This window comes from Microtus ochrogaster, unplaced genomic scaffold (assembly GCF_000317375.1).
Source record: "Microtus ochrogaster isolate Prairie Vole_2 unplaced genomic scaffold, MicOch1.0 UNK37, whole genome shotgun sequence".
Classification (NCBI taxonomy): domain Eukaryota; kingdom Metazoa; phylum Chordata; class Mammalia; order Rodentia; family Cricetidae; genus Microtus; species Microtus ochrogaster.
This window is the reverse complement of record NW_004949135.1, coordinates 1,070,505-1,085,431: the sequence shown is the minus strand read 5'-3', so window position 1 is coordinate 1,085,431 and position 14,927 is coordinate 1,070,505. Positions and strand designations below refer to the sequence as shown.

At 46.2% G+C, this 14,927-nt stretch overlaps 1 protein-coding gene across 1 annotated transcript in view; it reads right to left on the bottom strand.

The window, feature by feature from the left end:
* Positions 1 to 458: 458 nt before the first annotated feature.
* The window catches only part of Prep (prolyl endopeptidase), a 104,209-nt gene continuing 89,740 nt past the window's right edge, over positions 459 to 14,927 (bottom strand). The window contains exons 11-15 of the mRNA XM_005368622.3: positions 12,163 to 12,299; positions 9,773 to 9,867; positions 7,252 to 7,383; positions 4,726 to 4,882; positions 459 to 2,131 (exon numbers count right to left, since the gene is read on the bottom strand). Of these exons, the coding sequence (XP_005368679.1) occupies positions 1,837 to 2,131; positions 4,726 to 4,882; positions 7,252 to 7,383; positions 9,773 to 9,867; positions 12,163 to 12,299 (816 nt within the window). The 3' untranslated portion in view covers positions 459 to 1,836. The remainder of the gene's footprint in view (positions 2,132 to 4,725; positions 4,883 to 7,251; positions 7,384 to 9,772; positions 9,868 to 12,162; positions 12,300 to 14,927) is intronic.

The following is a 14,927-nucleotide window of genomic DNA, read 5'->3' as shown; positions in this document are numbered from 1 at the left end:
TCTTGTGTGGGGACAGCTCAGCTACCTCCCTCAGACAACTCAGTAGCTGGCAGAGGCGGCCTTTGGCTTCCCTGAGCAGAAGTACTCCTCTCTGCCGTGCTGGCCAGAGGTCACACTGTTGACTAGCTAGCATCTCTCTAGATTAACGCTGCTGCTTCTGGTCTCAGTGTGACCTGCAGGTGGTGGCATGGGTTTCCTCCAGAAGGGTCACAGAGTCTGATGTTCAATGCTGGCTGCACTCAATACGCATGGTACTCATGTAAGGATTAGTAGACAGCAGTGGTTCCAGAACAGAGAAAAACCTTGTCCCACTGTTAAGTTGTGTTTGGTGTGTATTATTAGCAGGCATGAAGGAAAATGCTGCATCTAATGATTTCAAAGAGCAACACTGCTTAAAGGGCATAAAACGTGCTTTGTGATTGGACACAGTCACTGGGACGAGTAACGCTGTGAGTAACTTTGTGTAAAGTTAAGATCTCTCTTTTAATCACATCTGATAAAGTCACACAAAGACCCCCTTTCTTATACACCAGACTGGCATTGTGAGATGTTAAAATACACCCGGAATAGTCTTCACAAAGCCTACGTTTGAGGAATCTGCATTGTTCCCTCAGATATTCTCGGAGTGGGGCAGGGCAGAGGGAGGGAGCAGGGGCTGGGAAATGCTGCAGGCTCCAGTGCAGGGGAGCCTGGGTAGATGACACTATCTGGACATTCGCTCGTGTAGTCTGCTTTCCACAAACACTCTGTAACCAGGTCAACACACGGACAAATCGGTGAAGGATCTTAATTTCTCCAGTTCACAGTTTTCTTTTTTTGGGTATGTCTGTGGTCTTTGTGTGTGGTGCAAGCATGTGAGTGTGCAGATGTGCCCTCGGAGGCCTGGGGATGACCACTGCCTTTCTGCCTTTCTCTGGCACCATCTCTCAGTGAAACAGAAGCTCACCATTTTGGCTGACTTGGATGGCCACTGGATGTTAAAGATCTGCCTATTGCTGCCCCCACTGCCGGGGTTACAGACACACGGAGAACTTGCCCAGCATTTTACATAGGTGCTGTTACTCAAACTCAGCAGGTCCTTAGGCTTTCACAGCGAGCACCTTGCCAACAGAGCCATCTACCGAACCCCAGTCCAGAGATCTTTAAAAATAGAAGCATCCAAAATGAAAAATCTCAATCAGATCTTTACCTGAGTAGTAACAGTGGAGATGGAGTATCTCCCTTAGCTGCATCCCTCGAAGTGAGATGAGGTGAATGATCAGCCTCTTTTGGGTGGTACTAATATGCTAACTGTTTGGAAACTGACCTGAAGGTTAGTCTTCATTGTGATAGTCATCCGCATTTTGAGGGCTCCCTCTCGTTGCAAAGGAACCAAAACTAAAGCCTCCACTCTTAAATAGCATTTATTAGTATTGCAGTGGAGTCTCCCTCGAGGTCTCCCATTTATTTAAGGATATATGCTATGGTTAGAGAAGCAACTTCATTATTATATATGAATATGCCCAACTACGACCCTTACTCAATCCAGGGGTCTAATATTCACATCATGTGCATCGCCATTTAGTTTCTTATCCAAACATGCCCCCTTCTCCCCCCTTTTAAAATATGTGCCTTGATAAATTGGGAAAAGAACTAAAGAAACGAAACATCAAGGGCTTGCTATAAAGGAGAAGCCTAGAAAAGATAAAATCCCCACGGCAGTTCTGCTCAGTTGCTGTCTGTGAGCGGAGGCACAGTGCTCACACGGGCAGCGTTCTGCCCAGTGGTTTCTTGGTCAGGATGGTGAGAAAGCCCTTGAGGTTTCCTGTGGCTTTTGGGAGGAGCCGGAAATCCCATTTACTGAATCCACTCAATGTTCAGGCACCGCGCTATGAACGCAAACATATCGGAAACTTCTTCTATCACTTTGGCGGTGGGTTTCCCGGCCCCGTGGCCAGCCTTGGTGTCCACGTGGATCAGCAAGGGGTTGCTCTGCTTCCGGCTGCGGCCCACAATGTATTGAAGCGTGGCGATGAACTTCAGGGAGTGCAGCGGGACCACCCGGTCGTCATGGTCAGCCGTGAGGAGAAGCATGGAAGGGTACTGGATGTCGTCCGCCTCTGGAAGCTTCACGTTATGCAGTGGTGAGTATCTGTAAGGCAGAGGAACTTCTGTGAGGACCGACACCAAGAGCAGAGATACCACAGACAAGAGGACAGACGTGCTTCACTAGCCTGACCACTGCCGAGGAGGGCTGGAGCTAACAGCACACCAGGGCCATCATTTAGGCCAGAACTGTCAAGGGCTACTGAAAACTGGGGAGCTGGGTCACTTTACTTAGCTCTAACCTTGAAGGGTGAATAAATAAGGAAGTCACGGGGCTGCTGAAATAACAGAACTGTTTCTTTACCATCTCTGCATTGTTTATCTCTTGGCAGAAGGACCTGGAACCTGCCACGTGTCTGTCCTTTAGTGGATCTAACGCTTGTATCCCGGGGTTGGGGGGAGGGGGGAGAAGGCTGCTGCTTTGGGAAGGACATACCTATTCTCTGGGGCTGCTAACCTGCACACCGAGAAGACCTAGCCCCAAGGTACTGCATTTGGCCAATGGAGGGAAAGTAGTAGGAGACACTTCTAAAGCAGAAGGTAAGGTGAACTGTTGAGTTCATTAAGGTCTTTAAGAAAAAAAAAAAGCCGGGCGGTGGTGGCGCACGCCTTTAATCCCAGCACTCGGGAGGCAGAGGCAGGCGGATTTCTGTGAGTTCGAGACCAGCCTGGTCTACAGAGCTAGTTCCAGGACAGGCTCCAAAGCCACAGAGAAACCCTGTCTCGAAAAACCAAAAAAAAAAAAAAAAAAGAAAAAAGAAAAAAGAGTTGAGTTATAGGATGACTGCTAACAGTTTAATGAAAGGAACACCTAGGTATCTTTTCTTTAAATTTTACCCATTATTAATGTCTCGGTTTTCACAGTTTTACACTAATGGATATAATAATTTGTTTCAGAACAGACTGAAAGTGTAAAGTATGGAAACAGCATAAATTCTGCTTAGCTTATCACATGAAGTCAAGCAGCCTGAGGCTGTAAGGTGTTGGAAGGCAGTGGGTCCGTCTAACCAACCCCTGCATATGCGTTAGCTCTCTGCACAGCGTGGAAACCCTGCCTATTAAAATTCAAATAAGTTTTGTGGGAGAATAATTCCCCGTTAAGCTACAGGAGCCCCTGCATGGCCCTCTCTAGCAGATGTGCAGGGCTGATCTGTGTGCTCAGTAGCTGTAGGGAAAAGGAAGGTTCAGTCTTGAACGAGCAGCATCAGAACACTGAAATATTAAGTAGGAGTGCCATAAATTCTTCTAGAACCTTCCTCCCTTTTAAAACTACTTAGGAAACATCAGATGCTGTGGAGTACTTTTATTTTTTTATTTTGAGACAGTGTTTCTCTGTAGCTTTGGAGCCTGTCCTGGAACTAGCTCTTGTAGACCAGACTGGCCTTGAGCTCACAGAGATCCCCCTGTCTATGCCTCCTCAGTACTGGGATTAAAGGCATGCACTACCATCCGGTGTTGTGGATCACTTTGACAGACAATTCAGAGTTCGTCATTTTAAAGGTCTTGATCCTCCAGGTGCTCATCTGCACTTCATCTGAATTATGACTCCTCTGGATACAGTTGCACCAGTGAACACCAGTGAATGACCACAGTATTCATTTAGCCTTCTCCCCTTTGAGGATAAAATGTTGTTTCAAAGCATTGAATTAGACACTTCAGATGAAGTTCTAAGGAGGGAAGCTAGTTACAAAAAACAAAACATGACAAATTAAAAGATGTTTTGAATCAGAATTTATGATTTTCCCGAGAAGACTGCGATGAGAAACGAGTTTCTTGTATAGCCTGAGGGAATTCCTAAGCTAAGTAATCTGTGAATGTTCCACATGGGCCACAAAGAGCCAGAGAGAAGGAAGATGTCTCTCTTACTCACTGCTGTCCTCAAAGCTGCTGAGGGTCATGAATAAAAGAAGTGTATAAATAAACTAATGCCTCTAATTCCAAATATTTGTGGGGACACTGGGCATAGAAATGGTCTAACTGTGTTCTACGTTCTTAAGAAAGGCAATGTCTCTACTGATACACAGTTTTAGACCATTCTATCTGAACTCCAGTAACAAAGGCTACTGGCACAGAACAGGAGACTCACGCCCCTCTTCCGCCATCAGCACCGAGGACTGCTCAGCTCAGCTCTCTGCTCCCAGTGTCTCAGAGCAGGTAAGGTGTGAGCGGTCAGCACTTCTCCTGGGAACACTGGGAAAGAATGACGGCCGCCGCTTCTGAGCAGAACTCAGTCTCTCACAGCTACGGAGCTGAGGTCTCCATTTCCTCATGGCTATGAATCACAGTGAATCTCAGGTTCCAGAGAACCCTCTTGCCACCTGAAAAATCCCTTCTTCAGAGCACGACCTACATTAGTGTTTGACAGGAATCTTAAATAGCCATCTTTATGAAAACAGTAAATCTGGGGGTTTGGCTGTGACTCAGCAGTAGAACGCTTCTCTAGCATGTGCAAGGTCCTGGACTCAATCCCCAACGCCGCAGACAGACAAAACTCAGGAAGACAGGAGGGCGCCACCATCTCCACAACAGTGCAGTAAATTACATGCAGTCAAAACACCAAATGCTAATCCTGTTGACAATGGTCACGATTAAGATAGCAGATTTTGAATAGCATATAGGCAAATATTAAAGAAAACATACTTGAGAAGCCATTCGAAGTGTTGCTTGCTGTCTGAGCACCCATAATCAGTGGTCCAGGCATGACCAATGGTAAACTTGTGGAACTTCAACATGTCCATCACTCCAACCTGGGCAATAACACAGCCGAAGAGGTCTGGACGTTGATTTGCACAAACAGCTAAGAACCAAGAGACAAAAAGAGGGAAGTGTTCATAATTAAACATCTAGATGAAGCCAGTGCTTCACATCTTCAGGACGCTGGTTGTTTCATCCCTGGAACACAGGCAGAAGTTTTCATAAATGATTCAGGCATGAATCTCCAAGCAGCCCAAGGGAGAAGGCGGGGTCTTCCCAGTAATGGAGTATTTCCTCCCCAGTAACAGTGGGGGCGACCTGTACGTTACTGGCTGGCGCTTCTCCGAGCCAACTTGCTTTCACGGGTGATGGGGATGGGAGGGACTTGTTCAGATCTCAGGATCAGTTCAGCGCAGAAGAGGGGCTGAAGTGCAGCTCCAACCAGCGCTGGCACAGTCTATCCTGTTTTCAGATGTTCTGTTGTTGCTTTTTAGCAGAAAATCTACTCAATATTTGCCAAGTAATAAAATAGAATACTTCTAGGTAATAAAACCAGATGTACTGGGCAAGAGACCTGAGTGAGCTGTTAACAAAGCATAGCAATCACTGTTGCTAAACAAGGTCAGGTGCCATGAAGTGGAGCCGGTGCCCTACAGCAGCCAGCGAGGCTGGTTGGAAGCCCACCAAAGCCACATGATGAAGGGTCAGTCAAAAAATCTAGACTATTCCTGCCTCTGGCAAAATCCATAGTTCACAGCCTATTCTAATTAGATCACATGTAATAAATAGCAGAGAAGTCTGAGTCATCCCCTTAGAAGCCCAGATCCTCTTGGAGGGTTAGGAATGTGCATGCCCAGAATGAGCACCCCATCATCTTGATGCGGTGCCCAAATGAGCATCCCATCATCTTGATGCGGTGCCCAAATGAGCATCCCATCATCTTGCTGCGGCTCTGTCTTTGTGGACTTCTCAAAGGACTTGGCTTAAGAGGGACAAAGCAAAACCATAGCAGGGTTAGTGGTGAACCAGTAGAGTACGGCACATGGCCTTTACAGTGTTCTTTCCCGCTAAGCCTGGACTCACCCGTATTCTGTTGGCCCTCTTATTTCTATCTATTCAGAATCTATTCAGACTCTGACTACTTATCTTTCAGCGCCACATCTTGGTCCAAGCCAGTGAGTCCTCTCACCTGCTCAGCTTCTCGGCCCTTACCTTCTCCCCATCGGTTCAAGACTCCCAAAGCTTCCTGCTTCCCAGAGCAGAGAGAGAACTCAGGCTGCATTCAAAGTCTGTCCTTTCTGGTTTGGCTTTGGGACACCTACCTGAATCCATGAGGACATGAGCCTCCAGAACCTCTCAACTAAATCGTCCATGTTAGCCTGCAGGACTTGGTTTGTGTCTGACTCATCTGAACAGAAGCAAAGCTCTGGGAAGATATCAACATCTGTCTTGCTCGCCCATCTATGCCTGACACCTAAAGACATGCATGGCATTTCTTGACGGCTAAGAAAATTTGTGAGCTGCCCCATGTGAGTCGTAAGAATCCAACGTGGGCCTTCTAGAAGATCAGGGGGGTGCTCTTAAGAGCCGAGCCACCTCTCACAGCCTCGCCCTTGCCAAACTGAAACGAATTATTCTGGACAACTACAGTTTGACATTCACGAGCCAGCTGTGCACTTCTTTAGCAGTGCCTGGGATTTACGCAGGTCACGCATCACTTCACTATCACCAGCTAGAAAACATTTGTCTAAAGACAGTGCTCTGTTGGGGAAAGCGTAAGTATAGAAATTCATGTTTGGACATGCTCCAGATGTTTCAAAGATAAATGAACATTCAACCCTCAACGCCCAAGAACAGTGGGTGGACAACGGTCATGTGCTGTGCCGCCTGCACATGTAACAACATTAAACACCTCAGAGCCCACTGGACTCAGCCTGCCGGGTGCATGCTCATGAGTATGCCAAGTGCTGCCGAGGGGACAAAAAGTAAAATTTCACTAACGACCAACTTAGAAAACTGCCAGGCTTGACCCAGTGACGTGACAGGAGGGGGCTATCTAGTCCTCAGTGTTCTTTAGATGTGGACAGTCACAGCACATCTGCCTCACAAGGTGTTCAGCAGGTGTCAGTATTCATGCCAACCACTCCCTCCACTTCTGCATTACTAACAGGTTCCTCGCGTGTAGCCCCTGTATGTCCACGGCATTTGGCTTCACACAGCATAGGTCTGAACGAACGTTCCACGAGGCTCACATCTTACTAGGCCTGAGTGGCACCATCAGGTTCAGCTGGGGGCGGCCACGCTGTGGGTTTAGCCCATAGGGAGTAGAGCGGTCAGGGCAGGCGATGCTCAAATGCAACTGAGTTCCGCTTCTCGGCACCACTCCCATCAGTGAGCCTCCGGGTGAAATGGAGCTGGGGGAAAGCCCTAACGGGGGCAGCTCATGACCAAAAGAATAAACGCAGCTCTCACCCACTAAGAGGCCGCCATTGGAGCCTCCGTTGATGGTAAGCCTCTTGGGGGACGTGTAGCCTTCTTTAACGAGATACTCGGCAGCACACTGAAAGTCATCAAAACAGTTTTGTTTGTTGGCCAGGATACCACCTGTAGAGTGAGAGCCAATTAAAAACAGCACGAAAAGCAAGTCTGAGCTATTTGGAGGTTTCCACTGCTGACCAATGTCAACAATGGCTGCATAAGCCACATTGATAGAAATGCCTCCATTTAAATCTTACGGACTATGGAAATCTCAGCATTTCCACATTGCAGGCCCATATAGGGAATTTGTATTTTATTAACAAACTATACAACTTATAAGGCAAGAGCCCCAAAGAGCAAAAGATGATCTGCTCGGTGAAAGAGGACATTGAAAAGAAACTGGATGAGCAATGGACCAAGAATGCCCATGCCTGCCAGCCCTCTGAGCTCCACCTAGCACACACCACCAAAGCTGGTGGCAAGGGCCGTACCTGCTTCCTGCCCTGGAGAACCACCCTCCCTCTGCAGTGTTGTGCTCAGCCGCTAATTTAAGGGAAAGCTGAGATTAGGGGGTGCAGCAGCAGAGCACACTGGGGACGCCCGAATGTCACGTGCCCCCCCAGGGACTCCTGGCGCATCTTCACCTATCACCCTTCCCATGTTCCAAACCAAAGAGAGCCCTCAGGGGGAAGGTACAGGTGAAGGCCTCAAAGATGTCTGAAGTAACTGCGTCAGAATGAACAAAGAGCAGACCCAGATCTAATTAGATATTCAAGATTAACCACTTGTGCAGAAATTCAATTAAACATGAAGCAGTGCTACTGAAAGAATTTTTTTCACATCAAAACAAATGTTATTAAGATTTTAATAAGCAATTACCGGTGAATTAGAACAGCTAGGATTCCTTAGTTTCCAGGAACAATACCATTTGGTGTATATGTCTATTTTTAAAAGTGCATTACATTTTAAGCTCAATGAGCAGAATGAGAATTAGACACACCAATGTTCTGTATACCAGGCTATAACTGGAAAAGGTCCCCTTCTGGTCCTTTTATTAGCTTTTTGAAGCAGTCAGAAAGTAATGTGGCTGTAGTCAAGCTCCAGCTTGTCTACTCCCAAGGCTTTGGACAATGGTTGGTCTAATTAATGGATGTGTGTAGAAGCAAACCAGGGCAAACGCATCCTGTCTTTTAGACCACAGGGTCCATTCTCCCAGAGGGAAAATCTGGGAGTTGGAGCTGGCCTCAGGATCACAGACTGAGGCCAGGATATGTGTGTGTATGAATAACAACACACAAAATTAGATGCGTGGAAGGGGCTACTCTTAGCCTATGACTTTGAGATGTATGTCAAATTTATGCTATGTATACATTTTTTCTTTTTTTTTCAACCATCTTTTAATATCATAGTATGTATTCAGTGTAACTGTGATCCACCTACTATCAAGTCAAAAATCACACAGTCACTCTGTGTTGTTTCAAATCCAGTGACAACTGGGTACGGTAGGAGTAACCAATTGTGTTATAATATTGTCAGGGAGCCTAGGAAGATGTGCTGACTCCAGGGTCAGGCCTTGGCCTCTGCAGCATCTTAGGACCTACTAGGCACATAGAACAATTGTTTTATAGGTTCACTCTTGTTGCTGACTGATGTGGGGAACCAGGCCTTGGAGGGTGAAGAAGAATGGTCTCAGGTGTTCCTGCAGTGAAAGGAGATGCCTGTTGGTTGGTGCTGATGACAACTCCTAGCCCTAGTGACCTCTCTCTCGGCTGTATTGTAAATGCTGGCAGAGTTTGGGAAGTGTGAGGCTGGAGGGAGAGTTGCCTTTTTTTCTCCACCATAAGGAAATAACGAGTGAAGAACAATTCTGGTTGCACGGAGTCTGGACAAGGCGTGAGAGGCTCCAGAGAGAAGGAACAGGCAGGGATTTAAACAAATGATTATCAGTAACAATCCCAACCTGGACCTTTAGGATGAAGCTGGACTAGTCCAAGAGCTCCATGGGGCCAGCAAACAGATACAGAGAAGAAAAGGGCTAAATTCTGGTGTCCAAAGGCTACTCGGCCTTCCCAGCACAATGCTAGGACATGCTGGTAGCCACACATGAAAGCAATCCCATCACAGGGCTGTTTCTTTCTCCTAGCAGAAACTGGCCTGCTTTATGACCTCTTCTGAGATAATGCCAAACTGAAAAGCAAGGCCTTCAGGAGGTGAACTAGACACCAGAAGCCCCCACAATCTCCCATACTACCTCAGGTGTTGCTGAAAAACAAAAAATTCCATTATGTTTTATGAGGACGATGTCTGAAAAGTTGTGCTTCATTATCCTAGGCTACCAAGGAAAACAACCTATGAAGAGATGTTTTTACCGGAAGAACGGTTTGTGCAATGAGTCTGAAAAGGGCTCTCATTCTGCCAAAAAGCTCTCAGTTCTCTCTACCCCCAGCTCTTTCCAACAGGAAGATCAGCACGGCCTAGTCGGGTCGGACTCGGTTCTGCAGAGAACACACCCCACCTTTATGCCACGTCTCTCCATATTCACCACCGCCTCTGATGTTAGCCACTGCCAGGACGCCGCCCATGTGTCTCACAAAAATGAGCCTGGACACGCTGAGGAACAGTGAAGACAGGTTAATCTTCCAGCAACTGCCCAACAAGCACCAAGACTCCCCCCCCCCACCTCAAAGTAAAATTGTATCCTAAGAACTCTCCATGCAATACAGCATCCAAATAGAGGTCCAATATTTTCATATTACTCAATTAAAGCAGAAAACGTGTAACTTCTGATTACTACTTACTTGCAAAGCTCACACATGTTCATTAACAGTACCTTTCATTCTTCTGCACTGGCAAATGATCCACTGTGAGATTCATAGTGCAGACATTACACAGAAACAATCAGAGACCCCATTTCACACGGAACTACCTTTGTAATGACTACCATGGCAAACAGAAGCATCGGGCCAGGCGACTCCCAGCCCCTCCGACAGTGGAGGCGTCAATAGGTAACACTGTGTCTAAACTGCTCCACTTGGATAAAGCAAGCACCTCTGGCGGACTTTAACTGCACCTCTGTGTGTCTTAGGAAACTTAGATGGTAATTAGACAAAACAGGATGTGCAAGGACGGAGATCACACAGAGATCACACAGAACGGGAGAAGAACAGGCCTCGAGGCTTGAGAGAAGACACTATAGCACAGAGTGTCCAGAAAAAAAATACTATCTCTTTTGAAACCTCGGGTTTGTTTCTTCTTTTTTTCACTCTGACCCTAAAGGTACAGTGATATCTTTCTGTTATAATTATTTTGCTTTGAGCACTATTTCTGATGCTCTCCTTCTTCCTTTTGTGAGGGGCGAGAGTGAGGCCACAGAGGAGATGAAAGGGAGTTGGTGTGAGGTAGATACAATTAGACTAATCATGACCAATTCGCCAAAATGACTTCATGATTTGGTCCTTTACATTTTCAGGCATCCTTGAAACTATGACATCCACTACAGGAATGAAATGGCCTGGAGAGCCTCTCTTGATTCCTAGCCTAGAGGTCTAAAATGAACTCACTGTACAAATGGAGAGACTGCTAGCGTTAGACACGGTAGACCCATTCAGGGACCACCGGGGTGAAGGGGATGTGGAACAGTGCGCATGTGCCCTGTTATCCCGGGATGAACCATGTGTCACCATCCCTGACGTAAACAGTATTCTCACTGGAAATGCTATATAAAGAGTGGCAAACAATGCCAGAGTTAGGCTAATCTAATAGATACCGACTAGCTTAAGTTTCCAGATAACTGCCTCAGAATCAAAGTGGCCTGCGATTGGACCACTGAGATACGGCTGAGATAGGAGATGGCAGCCCAGAGAAGGGTTCCAAGCAGACAAACTGCAACTTTCAGCCTAAATCCAGGCTGTGCCACCACCACGGCACTCTACTGGAACCCGCAGCATGAATACTGCTCTGTACGATGATTTTATACAAGAGGTCCCTTGTCCTGCCAACCAAGGCAAACAACCACCTCCTCAGTGTAGTTCAGTCTCAAGTAAAAGATTCTGAGGGCAGGGGCCATCTTTTAGCTTCACTAGCTCTAACATGATGAGCAGTTTCAGTTACTGGACGTCCACAGCAAGGCACGAGCGTTCGCGCAGTCAGGTTTAGGGCAGCTGGCTATGGGTGTGAATGAGTGAGTCCCAGCCATCATTAGTCCACAAGTCTCCTCACAAATGGAAAGGATCCTGGGCCAATCAGGAACCAGACTTCAAATGAGGCACTATTCACACTGCTGCTCCAAGTACGAACTCCTTTCATTAAAAATACTCAAGGCAAATTCTATTTCATACTAGGAATGGGATCCTGAGGTTGCAAAACAACTGACAAACTATTTATACAAATAATAGCAATGAACATATGTCATATAAGCATCCATTATCTGAGAAATAATCACAGAACAGTTTAAAATGGAGGAGCCATAGCCTACTCATAAAATGTGGTTATGGCTAAGTATCTATTTTAGGCCTTTGCTGAGAGAATACAATCATTAGCTATGAAGGCATTCCTCTGAAGAGTTGAGAGGGTAGTGACATGCTAGCCAATGACATGCCCTGAGGACAGGAGTGTCCTCTTAAGACCTCAAATGATGGTGATCATTTGCAATCAGGCATCTGTAAACGTCACGTCACAGCTACTTCTGGAACAATCTGTCCTACTGAGGGCATCAAGTAACAACAACAACAACAAAATGATGGGCTTGTAAAGATCCTATGGTTCCTGAGCAAAAACTCAAGAAATTAAATAAAAGTCCTGCCCTCTGTGAAACACCAAGCAAGCAAGCTAGAACCATGTGATTTAGCAGACCCCACTAAGTGCAGAAGATCATGTAGTACAGGCCGTCGAGTGTCCCGTGCTTACCTGTAGTTGGGTGTGATGGAGATGTTGAAGCCTCCATAGCCATATAAGAAAGCAGGATGTGACCCATCCAACTTGATGCCTTTTTTATGCACAATAAACATTGGGATCTTGGTGCCGTCCTTGCTAGGGTAGAAAACCTACAATAAAGGAAAGCAGAAGTCTTAGCTACAGCATGATGTGGAAAGCACGCACAGGACCTTAAAGGTGAAAAAACAAAACAGTTGTTGAATTCTCGGTTCAACGTGTGCAGCAGCATGGGGGAAATCTAGTACTACCAAAGGGCGCATGGGACAGCGAGACCCATTTTCATTCCTCAGAGACAGGTGAGGGCAGAGAGTGTGGACTGGATACTAGGAGAGGAGTCTAGCCTCTCCACCCATCACAAGCTGGGCAACCTTCCTTCAGCCTCAGTTTTAATCTCCCCGTGTGTTCATCACACCCATCTCAGGGCCTTCATGGAGCCACAAAAGAGAATGAGCGTTCAGTCCTCGGCTGCTCACCCCCTCAGCACTGGAAAGCCAGACTCTGCCAATCAATTTAATCTAAGGAGACTTCTTGTCTTGAAGACAAATTTCATGTTCAACTTCCTCTCCAAAGGTCAAGGCACTCAATATGTCTTCATTTTTTCTATGTTCAACTATTAAACAAATGTTAGTAAGAGCAAAAAAGATTAGCTGAGCGAGCTGACAAGGACATCATGGAATCCTATTATTCTTGGCTAAACAAAGCCATTTTCTCAGGGTTGGTAATTAAGCCTCATAAAACCTTTTCTAAATCTGGGCTATCTAGGATAAGTTCAGCCAACATTTCCATATTCATTACTTTTGGGATAAAGAATTAAAAGAAAAGGATAAGGACGGGACATTAAATGCCGCTCCTACGATAAGCAGACTGAGTGATAAGCTACAGGCAGCGATAAACAGAACCCCATAAATAGCTTTTTCTTTGAGCAGATGTGGTATTTTTACCTCAACTGACAATGGGAAGAGGTCTGGTTCAGTTAGGCTGGAAAAATCCTGCTGACCTCGGTCATGCTGGAGGGCATTGAGCTTCCAGTGGTTCTCAACCCGTGGGTCTCAAACCCTTTGGGGGTCGCACATCAGATATTTATGTCACAATTCATAATAGTAGCAAAATTAGTTATGAAGTAGTACAGCAAGACTTTTATGGTTGGAGAAACTGTATTAAAGCAGCATTAGGAAGGTGAGAACAGATAACATATGCTCTTTTATTTTAGAGTTACCAGATCAAAAGCTTTTTAGGGTACACCTCTGCACCAGAAAGCTATCCCCAAAGTCCTTGGAAACAGAGGGAGCAGGGAGAGGGGAGTGGGCAGGACAGGTGTCACAGGGTAGTAGCATCCTGGTTATATTTTTTGTTGTTATTTTTGGTTAACTTGACAGAAGTTAGGGTCATCTGGAAAAAAAAAACCAAAATAAATAAAAAACTGCCTCCATCAGACTGTCCACATGCAAGTCTACAGGGTATTTTCTTCATTGCTGATTGTGGGGGAAGGCCCAGCTCACTGTGGGTGAGGCCACCGCTAGGAAGCTAGTTCTGGACGGTAGAGAAAGGCTGAGCCAGCCCTAGTTTCTGTCCTGAGCTACTATGCTGGCTTTCTCAGTGATAAACAATGTGGAGGCCAAATAAACCCTTCCACTCCCAAGCCGCTTTTGGTCATGATGTCTTCAGCAGAGCAATAAAAAGCAACTAGGGCAGTGTCAAGTACTCATCTGGTTTTGAACATTTTTTTTTTTAAATTTGTCGATAAAAATAAAAAAAAACCACAACTTTGTTTTTGATTGCTGAAATAAACACTGCTGAGACACGGACTAAATCCGGCAGTGTAGGATCATGGGAGATGCTGTGCAGATTCGGAATTGATCAGAGGGGACAGTTTGTGTAGAGTTACACTGGGTACCACTAGTGGAACATAGCTGTGTGGCAGGGGCATTGCTTCTCAGGATCAGAGAGTAGGAGCCACCTGAGAAGCAAAGGCGTCTATGGCACAAAGGAGAAGCTATGCCCCCATCACAACAGAAACATCTGTGCAAAATCTGGTGTTCCCTCCAGCTATGCCCAACTGCATGAACTGTCCCCAGTCCCTGCTCAGCTTCCCCTCCCTGAAGCTCTTGGCTGTCACTCAGGCAGGTGGACATATGTTCCTCTCTCTTCAGACCCTCACCTGCTCCCCACAGTATGACACTTCAGCTCCTCCACAGCCTTTTCTGCTCCATCCTGTGAGACCGCCACTGCCTAGAGCTGGCTCGTCACGCCCAATCTCACCTGGCTCTAGGACCAGAGCATACTTCTAGAGTGTTATGGAAAGTCAAACAAAGCCCCACATGTCTTCAGTGAAGACCCTTAACCATGGTTTAAGTTGGTATGGTTCTGATGATACAATAACAGTATTTTAAACTGTCAAAGTTGAAAGACAAGCAAACACCCTGTATAAAGGCAATTTCTTCCTTAAAATACATGCATCGCTCCTCTTCTACTAATAACTGAGCCTAAACTAAAGCCCATGCAAACATTTTGGAAACTGTCATTAAAAGTAGTCAGGGATGGAGAGATGGCTCAGCAATTAAAAGCACTGGCTGCTCTTTCAGAGAACCTGGGTGGATTCCTGGTAGCTCACAACTGTCATCTGTAACTCCAGTTCCAGGGGACCTGACAACCTCTTCTAGTCTCTGAGGGTACCATGCACTCAGGTACAGAGGCATACATGCAAGTAAAGCACATACAATAAAAACTAAAATGGAAGG